Below are 19,508 nucleotides of genomic sequence, written 5' to 3' on the forward strand. Positions count from 1 at the left end.
GTTCACTTTGTCAAACACCTCTATGAATTCTCTCTCAGACACTGCTCCAGGTAGAATCAATACTCGCATCAGTTGCAGTTTGCATCACTTTAGGGCAATCTCAGGTTTTCTGGTCCAAATAATTTGAGCAACTTCAGACTTTGGGTGTACAATCCACTTTCTTGTTACATGCAGTGGATTATCAAATATCTGAGATGTAAGGCACGTTAAGGGAGATTGTTCTGCCAAGGGCTCTGAGTCATGCATTAGATACTTTTCTTTAAGTGGACTGCCATCTTAATTTGTTCCTGAGTTCTACTAAATCCACTCAACTCACAGTCTCATGGAGTATCTCCCAAACCTCTGATTCAGGCCACAGAAAGTCTACTTCATTTTGTTTCTGACCTGCTGACCTGGCAGCATTTTCATCCTTTCCAATGGATTACCACACACCTCTCCATCTTGAACTTAGGTTTTCCCATTCACTTAGAATCAAAGAATCATAAAGACGTAGATGGAGGTCATTCAGTTCATCAAACTTATTTGGGACACTGTGTCCCTTTAAAACATTCCGATACCATTTGCACCATAATTAATTTTGGTCCCATGCAATTAGTCATATCTTCATCTAATTGATTATACAAAATGGTGAAAAGTTGAGACTGCAGAATACCATTTCTCACACCTGAGTATATATCTTTACCCCAATTCTGATTCCTACCTGTCACCTAATGATAAACCAAAGTCAAATAACTGCCTCTATTTCATGGCATTCTCATGTTTTGCTCATGATATGCTTTATGGAACTTTGTCAAATGCCTTCCAGAAGGCCACAAAATGGAACACCCACAGGCACTCCCTTGACATCCTTGGAAAAGTCAATGAGATTATCAGATGCAACATACAATTAACAAAGTCATGCTGGACTCTCTGTCCATGTTATACAAAATAACTTCACCACAACTCATGCAGGAAGTGTTGTTATTTGCCACTAGCATTTTGAAGCTGTGTTCAGAGGAATAAGAATTAGTTTACAGAGACATTAAGCTAGCAGCATCATGGTCACACAATCTTTCAATAAGTCTATTTAACTGAGTTAAGATGAACCATTTGAATTGAAACTTGATAAACTCTGGCACACCAACACTGAATGGAAATTATTTAGTTTATTTTACATCCATTTCAATGTGTTAACTGGACAGAGCATCAGATACTCACTTTGGCAGGAGAGATCACAGGTTCCACCAAGAGGTCGATCAGTGGCTGATAGTACATTGATGGTAATATCCGGTCCTCTGCCAACCTGACTTTTAATCGTAATGCTCCTAATTTACCACTGTGAAAATACAGATAATATGACAATGACATTGGCACTGTCCATCTGGAGTTAGGAAAAGATATCACTGACCTTTGTAGGTATGTCTTACGTAATTGCTCAGGATTTATAAGAGAAGCTCTGCATTCTGTTTATAAGTACTGATGTAGACCATCTAGAACATAGTGACCAGAATACATCACACATTAGGATGATCTAGAGGATGCAAGTATAGCTAAGAATTATGTCAGTACATTGAACACAAACTGATTTTGATGAGCTGAGAACAGAACTTGTGAAAACAAAATATGCCACAATATCTGCAAACAGCAAAGTAGACCAACAATGGGCAAGGGTTAGAACAGTTTTCAATAACAGCGCAGGAAAAATATTCTGCATTAAAAGGAAAGAAATTAAAACTATTGAGACTTTATTGATGAATAAAGGTACGAGATGACAATTGAGAGTATGGAAAGAGGCATACATTAAGTAGACAGACGACACTGGACAGTAAGAGAGAACACAAAGAGATTAAGAGAAAAATAAAGAAATAGAAAGAGGAGCTATGCCATCAGGGAATATTGAATGAACTCATAAAATATTTTATAGACACATCAGTAGAAGGTGAAGACTGAGATGACAGTGAGACCATTGGTGGATAAGTCATGATGAAAACATTACAGATAAAAATAAAGAGTTTACAGAAATATTAACTAATTATTTTGCGTCAATAGTCACCAGAGAGATAACCGGTCAGCATTACATTGAATGATAAGATAACTAATGAGATAAGTGTGGAAAAAGTGAGGACTGCAGATGCTGGAGATCAGAGCTGAAAATGTGTTGCTGGAAAAGCGCAGCAGATCAGGCAGCATCCAAGGAGCAGGAGAATCAACGTTGCAGGCATGGAATAATGAAAGTGCCAAGCAGGCTAAGATAAAAGGTAGGGAGGAGAGACTTGGGGGAGGGGCATTGGAAATGTGATAGGTGGAAGTGAGGGTGATAAGGTGAGGGTGATAAGGTGAGGGTGATAGGCCGGAATGGGGATGGGGGCGGAGAGGTCAGGAAGAAGATTGCAAGTTAGGAAGGTGGTGCTGAGTTCGAGGGTTGGGACTGAGACAAGGTGGGGGGAGAGGAAATGAGGAAACTCCAGTCCCAACCCTCGAACTCAGCACCACCTTCCTAACTTGCAATCTTCTTCCTGACCTCTCTGCCCCCACCCCCACTCCGGCCTATAACCCTCACCTTATCACCCTCACCTTAACCTCCTTCCACCAATCGCATTTCCAACGCCACTCCCCAAGTCCCTCCTCCCTACCTTTTATCTTAGCCTGCTTGGCACACTCTTCTCATTCCTGAAGAAGTGCTCATGCCCGAAACATCGATTCTCCTGCTCCTTGGATGCTGCCTGACCTGCTGCGCTTTTCCAGCAACACATTTTCAGCTAATGAGATAAGTCTGTTTAGATTAAAAAATGTGATGCATTAAATAAAACAATCAAATTAAGAGGATAAAACCCCAGTTTGGATGGATTGCATCTCCACATTTTAAAAGAATCAAGAAAAGAGATAGCAGAGACACTCCTACATATATTTAATAGTTTATTCAAGAAAGTTTACAGCCAGAGGACTCGGGGATACTAACATTATACCTATATTTAAGAGGAGAGACAGGGCACATTTAGTGAATTATAGACCAGTTAATTTAACTTAACTGGCAAGAAAAGTAATGAAATGTCCACTAAATGAGAGAAGAGGAGAATACCTACGACTAAAAAAAAGTCAGCACAGATTTCAAAAGTACAGCAGATACAGACAAGGTTCATCAGGATGTTGACTGGGATGGAGAAACTGAACTATAAAGAGAAATTAGATAGGCTTGGACTGTTTTTTTTAGAACAGAGAAGACTGAGGGAAGGTATGATTGAGGTGTATAAGATTATGAGGGGCATGGACAGAGTGAATAGACAGCAGCTGTTTCTCTTGTTGAGGGGCCAATCATGACAGGGTAATTGGTGTATATTTTGGTTTAAAAGTGAGTTTGAGATAAAATAGAATATTGGACTTTATTTCGTGAGGCTCAGAAAACAAGGGTAGTGAAGTTATGGTCCAGTTGAACACAGATTTCATCCAGTGTTCGATTGTACTAAAAGGTAGAGATCAGATTTTCCACAATGACATGGAAACTTAAGTAAGGGTTAAATTATGAGGACATGCTGCATAAACATAGCTTGAATCACCTTGAATTTAAAAGGCTGATAGACAATCAAACCAAGGTATTTAAAACAATTTAAAGAAGCTTCTGATGGGGACATCTCAAACAGAAAAGCAATATTAGGAAGTAAGGGTTACACAAAGGGTGGTTGAAATCTGGAGTTTACTTCCATTAAGTTGTGCAATTCAGGTCAATTGAAGTTATGGAGAGTATTATGGTATGCATCAAGGGATATGGATCAAAAATAGATTGATGGGGTTGTGGTTCAGATCAGAGGAAGAAAGATCCTAAGGGGAGGCAGGGGCAGCCATGGTTGATGAGGAAAGTTAAAGACTATATAAAGGTAAAAGAGAAGAAATATAACATAGCAAAGATGAGTGGGAAACTGGAGGACTGGGAAACTTTTAAAGAACAACAGAGGATAACCAGAAAGGCAATACGCAGAGAAAAAAATGAGGTATGAAGGCAAACTGGCCAAAAATATAAGGGAGGATAGCAAAAGCTTTTTGGGGTATGTAAAAAGAAAACAAATGTTTAAGACTAAAATTGGGCTCTTAAAGACAGAAATGGGTGTATTTATTATGGGGATCAAGGAAAATGCAGAAGAGTTGAATAGGTACTTTGGATCTGTCTTCACTGGGGGAGACACAAGCAATCTCCCAGATGTAGTAGTGGCTGAAGGACCTAGTGTAATGGATGAACTGAAAGGAATTATATTAGGCAGGAAATGGTGTTGGATAGACTGTTAGGTCTGAAGGCTGATAAGAGGCTGGGACCTGATGATCTGATTCCCAGGGTACTTAAGGAGGTGGCTGTAGAAATCCTGGATGCATTGGTAATCATTTTCCAATGTTCTATCAATTCATAATCAGTTCCTATGGATTGGAGGGTGGCTAATGTTGTCCCACTTTTCAAGAAGGGAGGGAGAGAGAAAACAGGGAATTTTAGACCAGTTAGCCTGACATTTAGATAGTAATCTGTCTTCCTGTTCTTGCCACCAAAGTGGATAACCACACATCAGTGGTGGGAAAGATGCTGGAGTCAATTATAAAAGCTGAAATTACGACTCATTTGGATAGCAGTAACAGGATAGGTCAGAGTCAGCATGGATTTACGAAGGGGAAATCATACTTGACTAACCTTCTGGAATCTTTTGAGGCTTTAACTATGAAGATGGACAAGGGAGAGCCAGTGGATGTCATGTACCTGGACTTTCAGAAAGCCTTTGATAAAGTCCCACATAGGAGATTAGTGAGAAAAATTAGGGCACGTGGTATTGAGGGCAAAATACTGACTTGGATTGAAAATTGGCAGACTGACAGGAAGCAAAAAGTAGTGATAAATGGGTCCCTTTCAGAAAAGCAGGCAGTGACCAGTGGAGTACCACAAGGTTCAATGCTAGGACCACAGCGGTTTACAATATACATTAATGATATAGATGAAGGCATTAAAAGTAATGTTAGCAAATTTGCTGATGACCCAAAGCTGGGTGGCAGGGTGAAATGTGAGGAGGATGTTAATAGAATACAGGGTGACCTGGACAGGTTAGGTGAGTGGACAGATGCATGGCAGATGCAGTTTAATGTGGATAAATGTGTGGTTATCCACTTTGGTGGCAAGAACAGGAAGACAGATTACTACCTAAATGAAGTCAAGTTAGGTAAAGGGACAGTACAACGAGATCTAGGTGTTCTTGTACATCAGGCAATGAAAGCAAGCATGCAGGTACAGCAGGTAGTGAAGAAAGCTAATGACATGCTGGCCTTCATAACAGGAGGAATTGAGTATAGGAACAAAGAGGCCCTTCTGCAGCTATATAGGGCCCTGGTGCGACTGCACCTGGAGTATTGTGTGCAGGTTTGGTCTCCAAATTTGAGGAAGGACATTCAGACTATTGAGAGTGCGCAGTGTAGGTTCAGGAGGTTAATTCCTGGATGACAGGACTATCATTTGTTGAAAGATTGGAGCGAATGGGCTTGTATACACTTGAATGTAGAAGGGTTCTGATTGAGACGTATAAGATTATTAAAGGATTGGACACTCTGGAGGCAGGAAGCATGTTTCTGCTGATGGGTGAGTCCAGAACCAGAGGACACAGTTTAAAAATAAGGGGTAGGGCATTTAGAACAGAGTTGTGGAGAAACTTCTTCATCCAGAGAGTGGTGGGTGTATGGAATGCTCTGCCCCAGAAGGCAATGGAAATAAAGTCTCTGGATACTTTTAAGAAAGAAATGGATAGAGCTCTTTAAGGTAGTGGAATCAAAGGTTATGGAGATAAGGCAGGAACAGGATACTGATTGTGGATGATCCGCCATGATCATAATGAATGGTCTACTCCTGCACCTATTGTCTATTGTCTAGTGATTTACTTTCAGTGACAGAACAGGATTGAGGCATTGAATGGCCTATTCATTTTCCTATGTTTCTACTAAAATGCCACCTTTAATGTATCACAGTCCAAAACATAAATATGGCTCCATGGAGGAAAGTTTGAGGTTTTACAGCCAGCCTCACCCGGTGATTGGACATATTAGAAAACTGCTTCTGACCATTTGAAGTAATGATGGGAAAGTAGTACATTGTCTGCACCTGTATTTCAACATGCACTCCTCACTGGAGGCACTCCCCATCAGCCATGCAAGCTTAGAGAATCATCTTTCCTGTTTAAACCAATTGGGTTCAGAATCACTTAGTGATTATAAATTTCATTCATAAAATTTCCCTGAAGCTTTACAGAGTATTCCAATGGAAAATTACTCCAGCAGGGCCGCAAAACAACCCAGACAATAAAACCTCAAAGATGCTATTCTTTTAAACCATTTGGTCAAAGACCCATAACAATATGAAAGGAGGCCATTCAGCCCCTAGACCCATTGTGGGCCTTTATAGAGCAATCCGTCCCATTTCCCCATTCTATCTGTGTTTTCTCTCAAGTGCCCATCCAACTTTTTTTTAAGAAACCCGGGTCACCTAATTCTTGTGCCATCAACTAATGGGAACAGCCTTCCCTTGGGGCGGCACGGTGGCACAGTGGTTAGCACTGCTGCCTCACAGCGCCAGAGACCCGGGTTCAATTCCTGACTCAGGCGACTGACTGTGTGGAGTTTGCACGTTCTCCCCATGTCTGCGTGGGTTTCCTCCGGGTGTTCCGGTTTCCTCCCACAGTCCAAAGATGTGCAGGTCAGGTGAATTGGCCTTGCTAAATTGCCTGTAGTGTTAGGTAAAGGAGTAAATGGAGGGGAATGGGTGGGTTGCGCTTCGGCGGGTCGGTGTGGACTTGTTGGGCCGAAGGGCCTGTTTCCACACTGTAAGTAATCAAATCTAATCAAAAGCTGTCAGTGTCTTGTACAACTCCAATAAATTTCTCCAAGATCCCTTTTGCTCCAAAGAGAACAACTTTAATATCATTTCAAGTGAAAAAGGGATGGATTCAGTTTTGCAGAATTATCCTATCCTTGTTAGGAGAGTAGCAGACAAAAAATACCTGTCCAATTTCATGAAAGGCAAGCATACAATAGGTTTGATTAGCAAAGGAACAGAGTTTAAATAGAGAGAGAAGGTGATGATGAGCTGATGGTGTCATTCTGAGTAAGACTAATTATACCTTTTCTGGGGTGTTGAGTATAAATGTCACTATGAAAGTCAAAGAAGACACATACAGGATGATTCTACAAGAACATGTTCCCAACACAAGGCCTTGCTCACTGGTCAGGCCTGATGGGAATGGGACTGCATTGCCCACATTTCTCTACCAATTAAGAAGTGGTTGAAATTGTTCACAATCTGAAGGATTCAAAAATTCGGAGAAATCGTGCAGAATTAGAATTAAATCAAGTATCATGTTAAGTAGGTTGATGGTTTTATACTCATGGTAATAGGCACCTGGAAGAAACTATTGGAAATCAAACAGAATAAACTAGTTCAACAAACTAAACTCTACAATCCTGCCACACCCAAATGTAAATAATAGTGGACAATTAAAGAATTCATTGAGGGAGGAGGCTCCACATATATCCCACCCTCATTAATAAAGGAGCCCAGCTCATCTGTGCAAAAAAGACAAGGCTGAAGCATTTACATCCATCTTCAATCAGATATGCTAGGTATTTGATCCATCTGAGATGAGGAGGAATTTCTTCATTCAGAGGGTGGTGAATCTTTGGAGCTCATTGTCACAGAAGGCTGACTGTATTTAAGACAGAGATAGATAGGTTATTGATTAGTAAAGGGACCACGGGTTCGAAGGAGAAGGCGGGAGAATGGGTTTGAGAAGTAGATCATTGTGGTTCAAACTTGATGGGCTGAATGGCCCACATACAGTCATAGAGTCATAGAGATGTACAGCATGGAAACAGACCCTTTGGTCCAACTTGTCCATGTCAACCAGATTTCCCAACCTAATCTAGTCCCATTTGCCAGCATTTGGCACATATCCATCTAAACCCTTCCTATTCATATACCCATCCAGACTCTTTTGAAATGTTGTAATTATACCAGCCTCCACCACTTCCTCTGGCAACTCATTCCATATACGCACCACCCCCTTCATGAAAAAGTTGCCCCTTAGGTCCCTTTTATATCTTTCCCCTCTCACCCTAAATCTATGCCCTCTAGTTCTGGACTCCCCCACCCCAAAGACCTTGTCTATTTACCCTATCTATGCCCCTCATGATTTTATAAGGTCTTCAGTCTCTGATGCTCAAGGAAAAACAGCCCCAGCCTATTCAGCATCTCCCTATAGCTCAAATCCTCCAACCCTGGTTAAATGCTTGTAAATCTTTTCTGACACTTTTGAGTTTCATGACATCTTTCCAATAGGAAGGAGACCAGATTCACACACAATATTCTAAAAGTGGCCTCATCAATGTCCTGTACATTTTGGTTCACTCCATATGTTATCAAGAAATGACTAAAGACACTGGATACTGCAAAAGCAATGGGGCTTGACAACATTCTGGCAATAGCATTGAGGTTTTGTGTTCTGGAACTAGCCATATCCGAAGCCAAGTTGTTCACAGTACACCCACAACATTGACATCTACTAGACAATGTGGAAGATTTCCCAAGTATGTCATGTTTCCAAAAGTAGGGTAAGTCCAGCCCTGACAGTTACTGCCCTATCAATTTCTCTCAATTATTACCATAGTTACGTAAGAAATCATCAACAGAGCTATCAGATGGTACTTTCAAAGGAGTAACTTTGAATGCTTGGGAACGCAAACACTTCTTTCCAAGCAATGTGTCATCTTGAATTGGAAATGTACTGTTGTTCACTCATGGTCACTGGGTCAAAGTCCTGGAACTACACTCCCAACGCAGTGTGCCAAACAACACCCCATTGAATGCAATGGTTCTAAAAAGCAGCTCACTACCAACATCTTCATGGTAACTAGGATGAGTAATAATTACTGGCCTAATCTACATTGCCCACATCCCATGAATGAAACATTAAAAATCAAGAAACGAGGTATGCTACTGATTAACATAGAGACAGTTGGCTTTGATACACGGCATGAAACTGGAGATTGAAATTAACCAAAAAGAGGTGGAATTATTGGATCAAATGCATTTAGTTCATAGAAACAGTTGAATTCCATTTGATCCAACATGGATTACTCACCTATTGAAAAGAATTTGTTCACACAATAATATCGCTGACCGTATTTTGAAGTTCACCTGTTACCAGCCATGTGCAAGTTGTGCCACTTAGTTTTGTGACAAGGTTATAATGGTATACATGCCTTATGGCTAAAACATAATCAACTACATGTGACAGCAGAAATCCAAAGCCATGAATTAACAGGAACTACTTACCCTTCATCATCTTCATTTTTTTCAAAAGGCAACAATCTAAACCAACCCTTGGTCACTTGAGTCTTCAAAAGGGCACCTAGATTGAAGTCAACCTGTTTAGCAAAGAAACAGGTATATTGCTTTGCATGTGTACAAATAAGAACAAGCAGTGAAAACACAGCTATCAATTAAACTAGTTGGTGTTGATCTAATGTTTCTACTTGTAGCTGCAATGACATCTGGAAGCTCAAAACCACTTACAACAGAGCAGTCTGTTTTATGAGTACATTGATCACTGGCCTCAGAATCTATTTACTACCTCAGTGGAAACAGCAGTTCAAGAAAGCAGCTCACTACCACATTCATCATGGTAACTAGGGCTTCAGTGTGTTCTGCCTAGAGGATGTATTGCACCAACACGCTGAGCTCAGTTTAATAGCACCTCCTGTCTTTAACAAGAGTAGCAAAACCAATGACTTCAAGGTCCCCTACAAGTACCTCCAAGCTTAGACATGTAACCTGGACATGTAGTTCCAATCCTGGAATTCCTCACAATAATCCTTGTGAGGAACCATGTCCCTCACAAGGATTATGGCAATGAGTTTTGAGAAGATTTGTAGCTCAGGTTGAGGTTCTGGATGTAGGTTTGCTCGCTGAGCTAGAAGGTTCATTTTCAGATGTTTCGTCACCATACTAGGCAACATCGTTAGTGAGCCTCCGAACAAAGCACTGCTGATGTTTCCTGCTTTCTATTTACATGTTAGGGTTTATTTGGGTTGGTAATGTCATTTTTTGTGGTGATGTCATTTCCTATGGTGATGTCATTTCCTGTTCTTTTTCTCAGGGGCTGGCAAATGGGATCCAAGTCAATATATTTGTTGATAGATTTCCGGTTAGAATGCCATGCTTCTAGGAATTCTCATGCATGTCCAACCGGAACTCTATCAACAAACACATTGACTTGGACCCATTTACCACCCACCCTGAGAAAAGAACAGGAAATGACATCACCACAGGAAATGACATCACCAACCCAAAGAAACCCAAACATATAAATAGAAAGCAGGAAACATCAGCAGTGCTTCGTCTGGAGGATCACTGAAGATGTTACCTAATATGGTGACGAAATGTCTGAAAATGAACCTTCCAACTCAACAAGCAAACCTACATCCAGATTATGGGCAACATTGGCTATAACTAATTAGCAGTGACCAGCTCCTGAGAGCAACTTTAAAACATAAACTTGAGTGCTAGACTAATCAAGGAAAACGTGAAAATTTAGTTCACAAGTGTTCTATTTTCTTCTCATACTACATAGATATTTAGAGCAAGTTACGTCTGCATTTCAGTCCTGACTAAATCTCAGGAAATTTGAAAATTAGAATCCTGCAAATGAATAATAACTGCAATTATTCTATTAGATTCAATTGGAAAATTGCAGCTATATTTTAGTAGGAATGCTTACAGGATTCATCAGATCAGTTATTACAGTTCATAGGAGTTGCAGACTAATGAGATAGAGAGTCCAGCATGAACTATACCTTTCTTTATTGCATGGTACAGAAAGGATGAAGCAAGATTAGAACACAACAAAGTAGACAAGACTAGTACGTCTTTTACACTGAAGTGGTCCGTATACACTCCAATTCACAGGATCTGCAAGCTGCAATAAAATTCCTTCCGATTTTACAGTGAACCAGTGCAGCCCGCAAATAGTCTGCAAATAAATACCAAGTTACATTCTCAACAGACCTGTCTCAGGCAATGACCAGCTGCAAAAGGACAAATTCTAGCCATCATTCCTTGGCATCATTATCTCCCACAATCAACACTCTCAGGGATTACCACTGATCAGACATTTAGCTGGACCCGTCACATCAATATCACAGCAACAAGAGCAGTTCAGAGACTATGAGTCCAGTAAAGGAACTCATTTCCTGATTCCCAAAAATTTGCACCACCTCCAAGGCACAAATCAGCAAGGTGATGGCATATTTTCTAATTGCCTGGAAGACTGCAGCAGACCATCTCGTACACAGAGCCCCATTTACCATCGTAAAGACTCATTGCCTCCACCACCGGTACACTGTGACTGCAGTGTGTACTGTGTATATCAGATACACCGCAGCAACTCAAACACCCTTCAACAAGCACCTTCCAAACTTATGACCTCGAGAATTTACAAAGGCAACAAGTCCAATGGAGCAACATTCCAAACTCCCCTCATGTCACCCACGATCCTGATTTGGAAATCTGTCACCGTTCTTTCATGGTTAATGGGTGAAAATCCTAAAACTCCCTCCCTGACAGCACTGTGGGTCTACATATACCAAACGGGCTGCAGCAGTTCAGACATGTGGTTCACCACCACTTTCTCAAATGCTATTAGGAACAGAAAATAAATGCTAGTCCAAAAACTATGTTAAAATAAAAATGTGCAAATTACTGGTGCAATTGGGGAACTGAAGTAATACAAATAAAGAAAGGGGACTCTATTCTTATCCTTTAGGTTCTGAGAACATTGGAGATTACTTTCAATGTGTGGGCTTTTTAGGTTCAGACTGTTTTTCAGATCAGCCTCTGATCTTTAGCTGACCAACTGTGGGTTCCACAAATTGTACTTGGTTAGGCCCAATTTCTGCAGGAATGACAAATCTTACTGACATATTACTGGAGCAGACAACTGGAAACACTCACTCCCCCACTGAGGCAGCAGAAGGCTTTGACATTCTTCAGATAATGTTGCCAATCAGTGGCAATGAATTATCCATCATTTTGATTCAACCAAATGTAGCCACACTGAGGAGGAGCATATGGAGCTCATGGGTTATAAGAATAGCATACTGTGAGAGAGATAATTTTTCTTGCACTTGACAAAATGAATATGAATGACACAAAAGCAAAAATTTTTTTACATTTAGCCTCAGTGGTTTGTAGGAAAGAACTTGCATTTGCATTGGTATTTGACATAAAAATGTCCCCATAAGAGAAATGAAAAATATATAACCTCCTTGTAAGACTTAATTTTTTTCAAAGAGACAGGTTTACAGAAATTGCTACAGTTGGAGTGCAGTAATGGGGCAAAGGAGTCAAGAAAGGCAGATAGAGCACACGTGACTAAGGATCTTTCCTCTTTGGTGTCATGGGATGGAGGGGATCAAAAGACATGTAGAAGGCCAATATGTGGCAGCCAGAGAGCATGGGTGTATTGCTGTTAAGAGGACTTTGAATGAGATACTTTAGGATTGAGAGAGCTGTATAGATTAGCGGGTTTGGGCAGTCTGGAGGATTCACACAGTAGATTTTTGAAAAAGTCAGATGACATTCAGTAGGCAGGCTGGGAAAGTATTAATGAAATCTTCTAGCCCTGACAGTGGGATGGATAAATGCTTTTTTTCTGGTGGATGGATTAAGAATGAAGTCAAGTAACATTAATAGTCATAAAAATGTCCAACCAGACTGCATCATCGTCGACTTCACCAGTTTGCAATCTCCCCTTCCTCACCTCATCCCAGATCCAACCCTCCAACTTGGCACAGCCCTTTTGACCTGTCCTACCTGTCCGTCTTCCTTCCCACCCATCTGCTCCAACCTCCCCACCGACCTATCACAATCACCTCCCCCATCCGCAACCATCTACCTTTCCTCCAGCCCTATCCCCACCCTCCTATTTATCTCTCAGCCCCCTTTCCCCCTCCACATTCCTGATGAAGGGCTTATGCCTGAAATATCCACTCTCCTGATCCTCGGATGTTGCCTGACCTGCTGTGCTTTTCTAGCGCCACACTTTTCAACTTTAAAAACGTAAGAGCTATGTATCCTGAAGCTTAACTAGGAATCCCACAAGATGTCAAAACTGCAGAGCCTCGTCTGGACTAAGCATGTAACGAGGGAGGGAGATACATCAGTCCTAAGAGAACAAAATTCATCAACACCTGATTGTTCGAGCTCCATTTTATGCATGTGTTAACTTTAGAAAGCCAAAGATAGCGATGGGGATAAGGGAAGTGGTTAAAATTAGATCTAGACAGATGGAGGTTTATCCGATAAGTAAGGTTTGTTTCAGGGTTGTGGGATATAGGTAAATTAATGTTACTTCTGCAATTCTGCAATTCCATTTTACAAAGTAAAATGAACTCACACCAGTGTGTAATTGTTTTAGCCAAGAGCTGAGTCAACAAGAATGGAAACGATGTGGAGGAAATATATAATTGTTTTTGTATTAGCTAAAATTGTATGTCAGAATGAAATGTGACTGCAAAACAATGGTAGACATTACGGACAAGTAGATAAGATGTTGTGAGGGGATGAAGTTAAGCTAGATACGCCTGTACAAACAGTAGGTATAAACATCTGTTTCCCACTTTTACAGAGACAGAGGAACAAACCCAAATTAAAAGGGTCATAGGGATCAGAACAGCCTCGGAAAAGGCACAGATGGAGGGGGTAGATAATGATGAAGAAAGAATATGCCTAACAATGACCTATAGTGGGATGAGGTCAAACGGCCTTGTGAGGCCAGAAATAAGCATTGTGTCACAGACAAGGCCGGATAAGGCAAGAGATAAACAGGGGTAATGGGGGCCGGTCTTAGGGAAGTGGAAGATGTAAGCAGGGGAGGAGCAATGTAAAACAAAGAAACCAAATCATATAAATATTGTGTATGAATTGAATTTGGTGTGTGTATGTCCTCTGCCTTATAGACACTGGACATCACACCCACTTGCAAGTGTAAAATAAATGACACTACTGATTCAGATCTTGTCTCGGACTGAAGTTATTGAAGTGAGTGAGCTTTGTTTCTCACAGGGTGATTAGTCATAGAGAGCTACAGCACTGAGAAAGGCCCTTTGGCTCATCATGTCCGTGCCAGTCAAAAACAAGACCCAACTAATTTAGTCTGGGATAATGGACTGGTTGGACTGAAGGGTCTGTTTCTGTGCTGCATGACTCTCTGACTCTATAACTATTCTAATCCCATTTTTTCAGCATTTGGCCAGGCCTTGTATATCTTGGTATCCCAAGTGCACATCTAATTACTTCTTAAATGTTATGAGAGTTTCTGCTTCTAGAATCTGCCCTTCAATCCACTGATTGAAAAACGTTTTCCTCATATCTCCTGTATAAACCTCCAATCCCTTACTTTAAATCTATGCCCCAGTCATTGATCCCGCCATCAAATTTTTGTCCTGTCTATCTTAAGGATATCACACACCTCAGTTATGTCGCCTCTCAATCTCCTCTGCTGAGAGAGAAACTGTAATGATTGTAATGAGGTTAGCCAGATGGACCTCATAGAATATGAGTTCCCTGACTGGGGCTGTTAATCTGGTCCAATCAGGGTGCCCTGGCTGATAGATAAAAAGAGGAGTGTCAGAGATTTTGGTACACTGAGAGCTGACTCTGAAGAGGCAGTACTAGAGGCAAGGGCTGTTCAAGTGTCAATAAATGGTGACTTGGTAACGGGATACCAGCATCTATGGGGTTGTTTCAAAAACAACTCCAACTTGTCCAATCTCTCTTCATAACTGAAATTCTCTAACCCAGGCAACATTTTGGTCAATATCCTCTGTGCCCTCTTCCATTCTATCACATAATGTGGATTCCAGAACTGCACACAATACTCTGGTTGTGACCTAACCCAGTTTTAAACAGTTCCATCATAACCTCCCATGCCCTTACACTGTTCGCCTCGGCTAATAAAGGCAAGTATAGCATATGTCCTCTTCCAAATGATTCTTCCAATACTTCATTAAATATAGTTTTGGCTTGCCTTTTTGTACCAGTTTTAAAATGTTAATTCACAGCAGGGAATAAAACAGCAAATTCTCAGTATTGTACCAATTATATCATTAAGCGGTCTCCGATTGGAATCCAAATTGCAATCATTTAAATTTTGTACTTAAACTGTTCTTACTTCTTGATGAGCTCTGTTTTAAAATGGAAGCAATAGTAAGCCTGGCTTACTCTTACAAAAAATAGCATGAAATAATTAGCTTTATGGTTTTAGTCATGGCAAGAAAAAAACACTCCAATTGGGTATGCTTTAGTCTTGACAATGGAAACAGGTAGTTTTTCTACTAAAAAAAAGCAGAACTGCTGATAATATATTGCAGCCAATTGCAGATGAGGTAACACCACAACACACAGGCTGCCTCACCCACATTCTACAGTATTGTACAAAAACCATGTATACACAAATAAACAGCAGTGGTAGTGGTTTTAACATGTTATGACAATGAAGGAAATGTGTGCCGTTGATGCACTGTCTGTGCATGACAGCAGTTGTAATTTTTAAATAAAATCTGCAAGTCTACCACATCTTTCTCTACAAAATAGACTGAAGAAAAGTGCAAAGCAATTTAAGGCTTAAAAGATTGTCACTTTTGAATATAACAAGGATGCACTATTTATTCAATACAAACCTCAGAAAAATAATCATCCCACTTAATCACTAGAGAAGCAAATAACAAAAACAATTGTTGAGACAGCTCATTACTGTGTGTTACTTAAGGAAAGAAAATCTAAAATACTCAGATATGGAAGAGTTTGAGACTTTTTTCAGCAACCACAAGTTCAACAGATGTCTCAATAACAGGCATTGATATTGCCTCAACAGCAGGAGACCAAAAGAAGCCACAAAAACTTTAGAATATTGTTATCTATCTGGTAAGGCTGTCTTCAATGTTTGCAGCATTGCCATACAGGCTGACAAAGCTCAAGATATGCTCTCTGTCAAGTGTAGGTGGTAGCGCCTTTAGAAATGCTAAGAGCATTGGAAACCTAAATGCAAGCTATAGGAACACAGGAATAAGTACAGACCATTCGGCCACTCCAACATGTCCTACACTTCAATGTGATCACAGCTGATTGTATTCAACTTTGTCCTCCTGCTGTGGTTTCATATCATTTATACAATTACTAGGCAAATAAAAATCTGTCCATCCAAAATTTAATGTGATAAATTGAAGTGTATATATTGCACTTTGTGGGAGAAAGCTCCACACTTCCTCTACTGTTAAAGTGAAGAGGTGTTTCCTAGTTTTCTTCCTGAATGGCTGAGCTTTGTTTTTAAAATTATATCCCTGTGTCCTAGATTCCTGTTTCTCACTATATTTCATGGCAATCAAATCATCCTTTCACCTCTTGTATTGCAAGGCATACAAACTTAATTTATATAATCTTTCCTCATATTTTAATCAGCTGCATTGCACACAATCCAACACCAATTTTATGTGATGAAGTGTCCAGATGTGCTCTAACCAGGGCTTCATGCACTTGGACCAAATATTATACTCCAGTCCTATAGTTAGCACAGCTAACGTTCCATTAACCGTTGTCATTACTTTTTATACATGATTATTACATTTTTGAATCTGAATATTAAAGCTGTGTTAATTGTATTAAGGCTTCAATAACTAGGGCTAGACCCTATACTTCATTCCCTTGCTTAGGAGGCCTAGAACCAGGTGACACAGTCTCAGACTAAGTAGTATGCTATTTTGCATTATGGGCAGACATTTCTTCATTCAGAGAATAGTAGGTATCTGAAATGTTCTGCCCCAGAGGGCTGTGGACCCTCAGTCATTGAGTCTGTTCAAAACAGAGATTGTTAGATTTTTAGATTGAAAGTTATCAAGGAATATGGGGATAGAGCAGGAAGGTGATGTTGATGTAGAACATCAGTCATCATCTAGTCGAATTGCAGAACAAGTTTGAAGGGTTGAATGGCTTACTCCAGCTCCTATTTGCCATGTTCCTATGTTCCAGTTGCAGAAAATGACCTTACATTTCACTAAGTGTTTGCTTCCCAGCATCTTCCGGGCAAGGAGCAGTTTGATCTGTGCTGTACAAAGATACAAATTTGGACTGCAGGGGTCTGAATTATTCCAACAATAGTTTGCGTATTCATGCACAAACACAGTCAGGTACTCAAAACCAACAAGGCAAATTTACTCTAATAAGATTCATTTTCATCTGGCATTTATAGTTGTGATATAGAGGAATCAAATGTCGAAATTATCTGTGGAAGTGCTATCAAGCATGAGAAAATATGCAGTGTTAAATCTTTAAAAAGTACAATTTTCACCTGGTGTATTTGGCTGGTGCATCTCTGCAGTTGAGCACGCCTTTATAACAGGTTCATTTAGATTTTATAAACAGGTACTATACTACACCTCCTTTAAATAACTTGCACTGGCTGATCTCCTTAAGGTTATTGCTGGAGAATTGCAAAAACTGGTTTCTCAAATAGGTCACCTTGGACTAATTAAAATTAACTGCCTTTGACTCAGACTCTGATTAGTTTTCAGTTCCTTATTTGAGTCCAGGTACTTCATAATTTGGCATGGAGAGGAATCAATATGAGTGAGCAGATTATGGCACATTTCTCAACATCATAAAACTTGTCTCACTGTTCAGTCTGAAGCCCAGCTTTATTACTCTCATCCAGCATTCATTACTGCTACACTTGTCTGAATTTATGCTTGCTCCTCTGCCAGTATCAATTGTTTCAGCTTTTATCTTGTATATCACCCACACCTTGAAAAAGAAGCCCATGCATCAGTTTAAGAATAAAGTTGCTTTTATAATGCTAAGCAGGGAGAACAGAGGAAGGGTTCAAAAAAGTGCCATAAGCTTGAATAACAGATGCAAAGGAGTCAGAATTAATCAAGTGCAGGAAAAATCCAAAAAATGACGGCAGAGTGACATTAGCATCAACACTGACAGAAGAGAGACTTTATCTCTAGACCACCTTTTGGGTGCATGGTGTCTTTCGCATCTGTTTTGAAGTAAAGTTGTGCGAGGGAGAAAGAGAGAGGGAGGCAAAATACTCAGCACTTTGAAAGGAAATGATTGGTGAGCAGCCAGAAAATATTTTGTTTTAGTCTTAATTTTACTTCTGTTAATTTAGTTAATAATCCAACAAATACAAGGATGGTACACACCTCAGTCCCTTGAAATACACATCCCGTACCATATGGAAATTCCAGTCTGCTTCCTGTGTTCTGGAAAAGTGTATGTGTAGGACACGTGACCAGCTGCAGGCGATCAAATTTTGGGGTTTGGAGCTGAGTGAGCCATTTTACAGAAGAGAAATTCAAAGGTGGCCACCCCAGAACTAAAGAGTGATGAACAGAGAGGAAATGGGTGACTACCAGAGACTACCACTGTCTCTTAAATGCATCTTTCTCTCCACCTTGGCATCTAATTCTGAATACTGGTGAGATGGATGGATCTTTGGGAATGCAGCCATAGCCAAGTCCACTGCACCATGGGCAGGGGGAGGGGCTTGGCTGTACCAATAGCTGAGTAAAAGGCAGTGAGAAATTTAGACAGGTTATATTGCTAGGTGATGCTAAGTTAGAACATTTCTGTGGCTGCAGACATAACTCTGGGATGCTGTGGTGCCTTGTTGGTATGAAGGTTAAAGATGTCACGGTGATCAGATGGATGCATCTAAGGATGTTGAGGTAGTAAGGGTTGGAATTGAAGAGGCAGTAAGTATGACCTTCCAATTGTTTGTAGGTACAGGCAAGGTGCAACATGCTGCAGAACAGCAACCCTTGCTCACAACAGATTGTAAGCAGAAACCAAGCAGCTGCAGGTCAAGAATTGAACATCGAGTTGGGGAAACATTTGGAAACAGTGATCTGGAACAAAGCTAACAGTCATTTGGAAAAGTGTGGATTAATTATGTAAAACTCTCATACATCTGATAAAAATAAATTCCACTTAACAAACTTGATTGAGTTTTTTGCTGAGGAACAGAGAGGCTCGATGAGTTTAATGCAGTTGCTGTGACATGGACTTCCAATCAACGATCCTTAAAGCACCAGATGATGGGCTATTTGGCAATTTTGAAGCCCATGGAATACCAACAACATTGGCAGCAATGATCAACATTGCCTGGTGTCAGGAAAGTAAGAGTTGTACTGAAAAGCTGCTTTTCAGATCAGAGCAAGATATACAGTGCTGTTGCTTGGGGCCTACTGTTCTTGTTAGTCTATATCAATGAACTAGGATTGAGTGTACAGGGCACAATTCGCAACTTGTCAAACAACATAAAACTTGGAAACCTTGTGAAGAGGTTAACTTCAAAAGGATATAGGCGGCCTGGTGGAAAGGTGCACATGAGGCAGATGAAATTTAAGCAGAGAAGTGTGAGGTGATCCATTTTGTTAGAAGATTGAAGAAACAAAATTAA

At 40.4% G+C, this 19,508-nt stretch overlaps 1 protein-coding gene across 3 annotated transcripts in view; it reads right to left on the reverse strand.

The window, feature by feature from the left end:
• The window catches only part of LOC140488190 (rasGAP-activating-like protein 1), a 271,904-nt gene that overhangs the window by 132,164 nt on the left and 120,232 nt on the right, over positions 1-19,508 (reverse strand). For 2 of the 3 annotated variants that reach the window (XM_072588079.1, XM_072588078.1), the window contains exons 8-9: positions 9,323-9,414; positions 1,198-1,315 (exon numbers count right to left, since the gene is read on the reverse strand). The exons of the other annotated variant lie outside the window; for it this stretch is intronic. In XM_072588079.1, the coding sequence (XP_072444180.1) occupies positions 1,198-1,315; positions 9,323-9,414 (210 nt within the window). The remainder of the gene's footprint in view (positions 1-1,197; positions 1,316-9,322; positions 9,415-19,508) is intronic. 3 annotated transcript variants of the gene reach the window in all.

This window comes from Chiloscyllium punctatum, chromosome 17 (assembly GCF_047496795.1).
Source record: "Chiloscyllium punctatum isolate Juve2018m chromosome 17, sChiPun1.3, whole genome shotgun sequence".
Taxonomy (NCBI): Eukaryota; Metazoa; Chordata; class Chondrichthyes; order Orectolobiformes; family Hemiscylliidae; genus Chiloscyllium; species Chiloscyllium punctatum.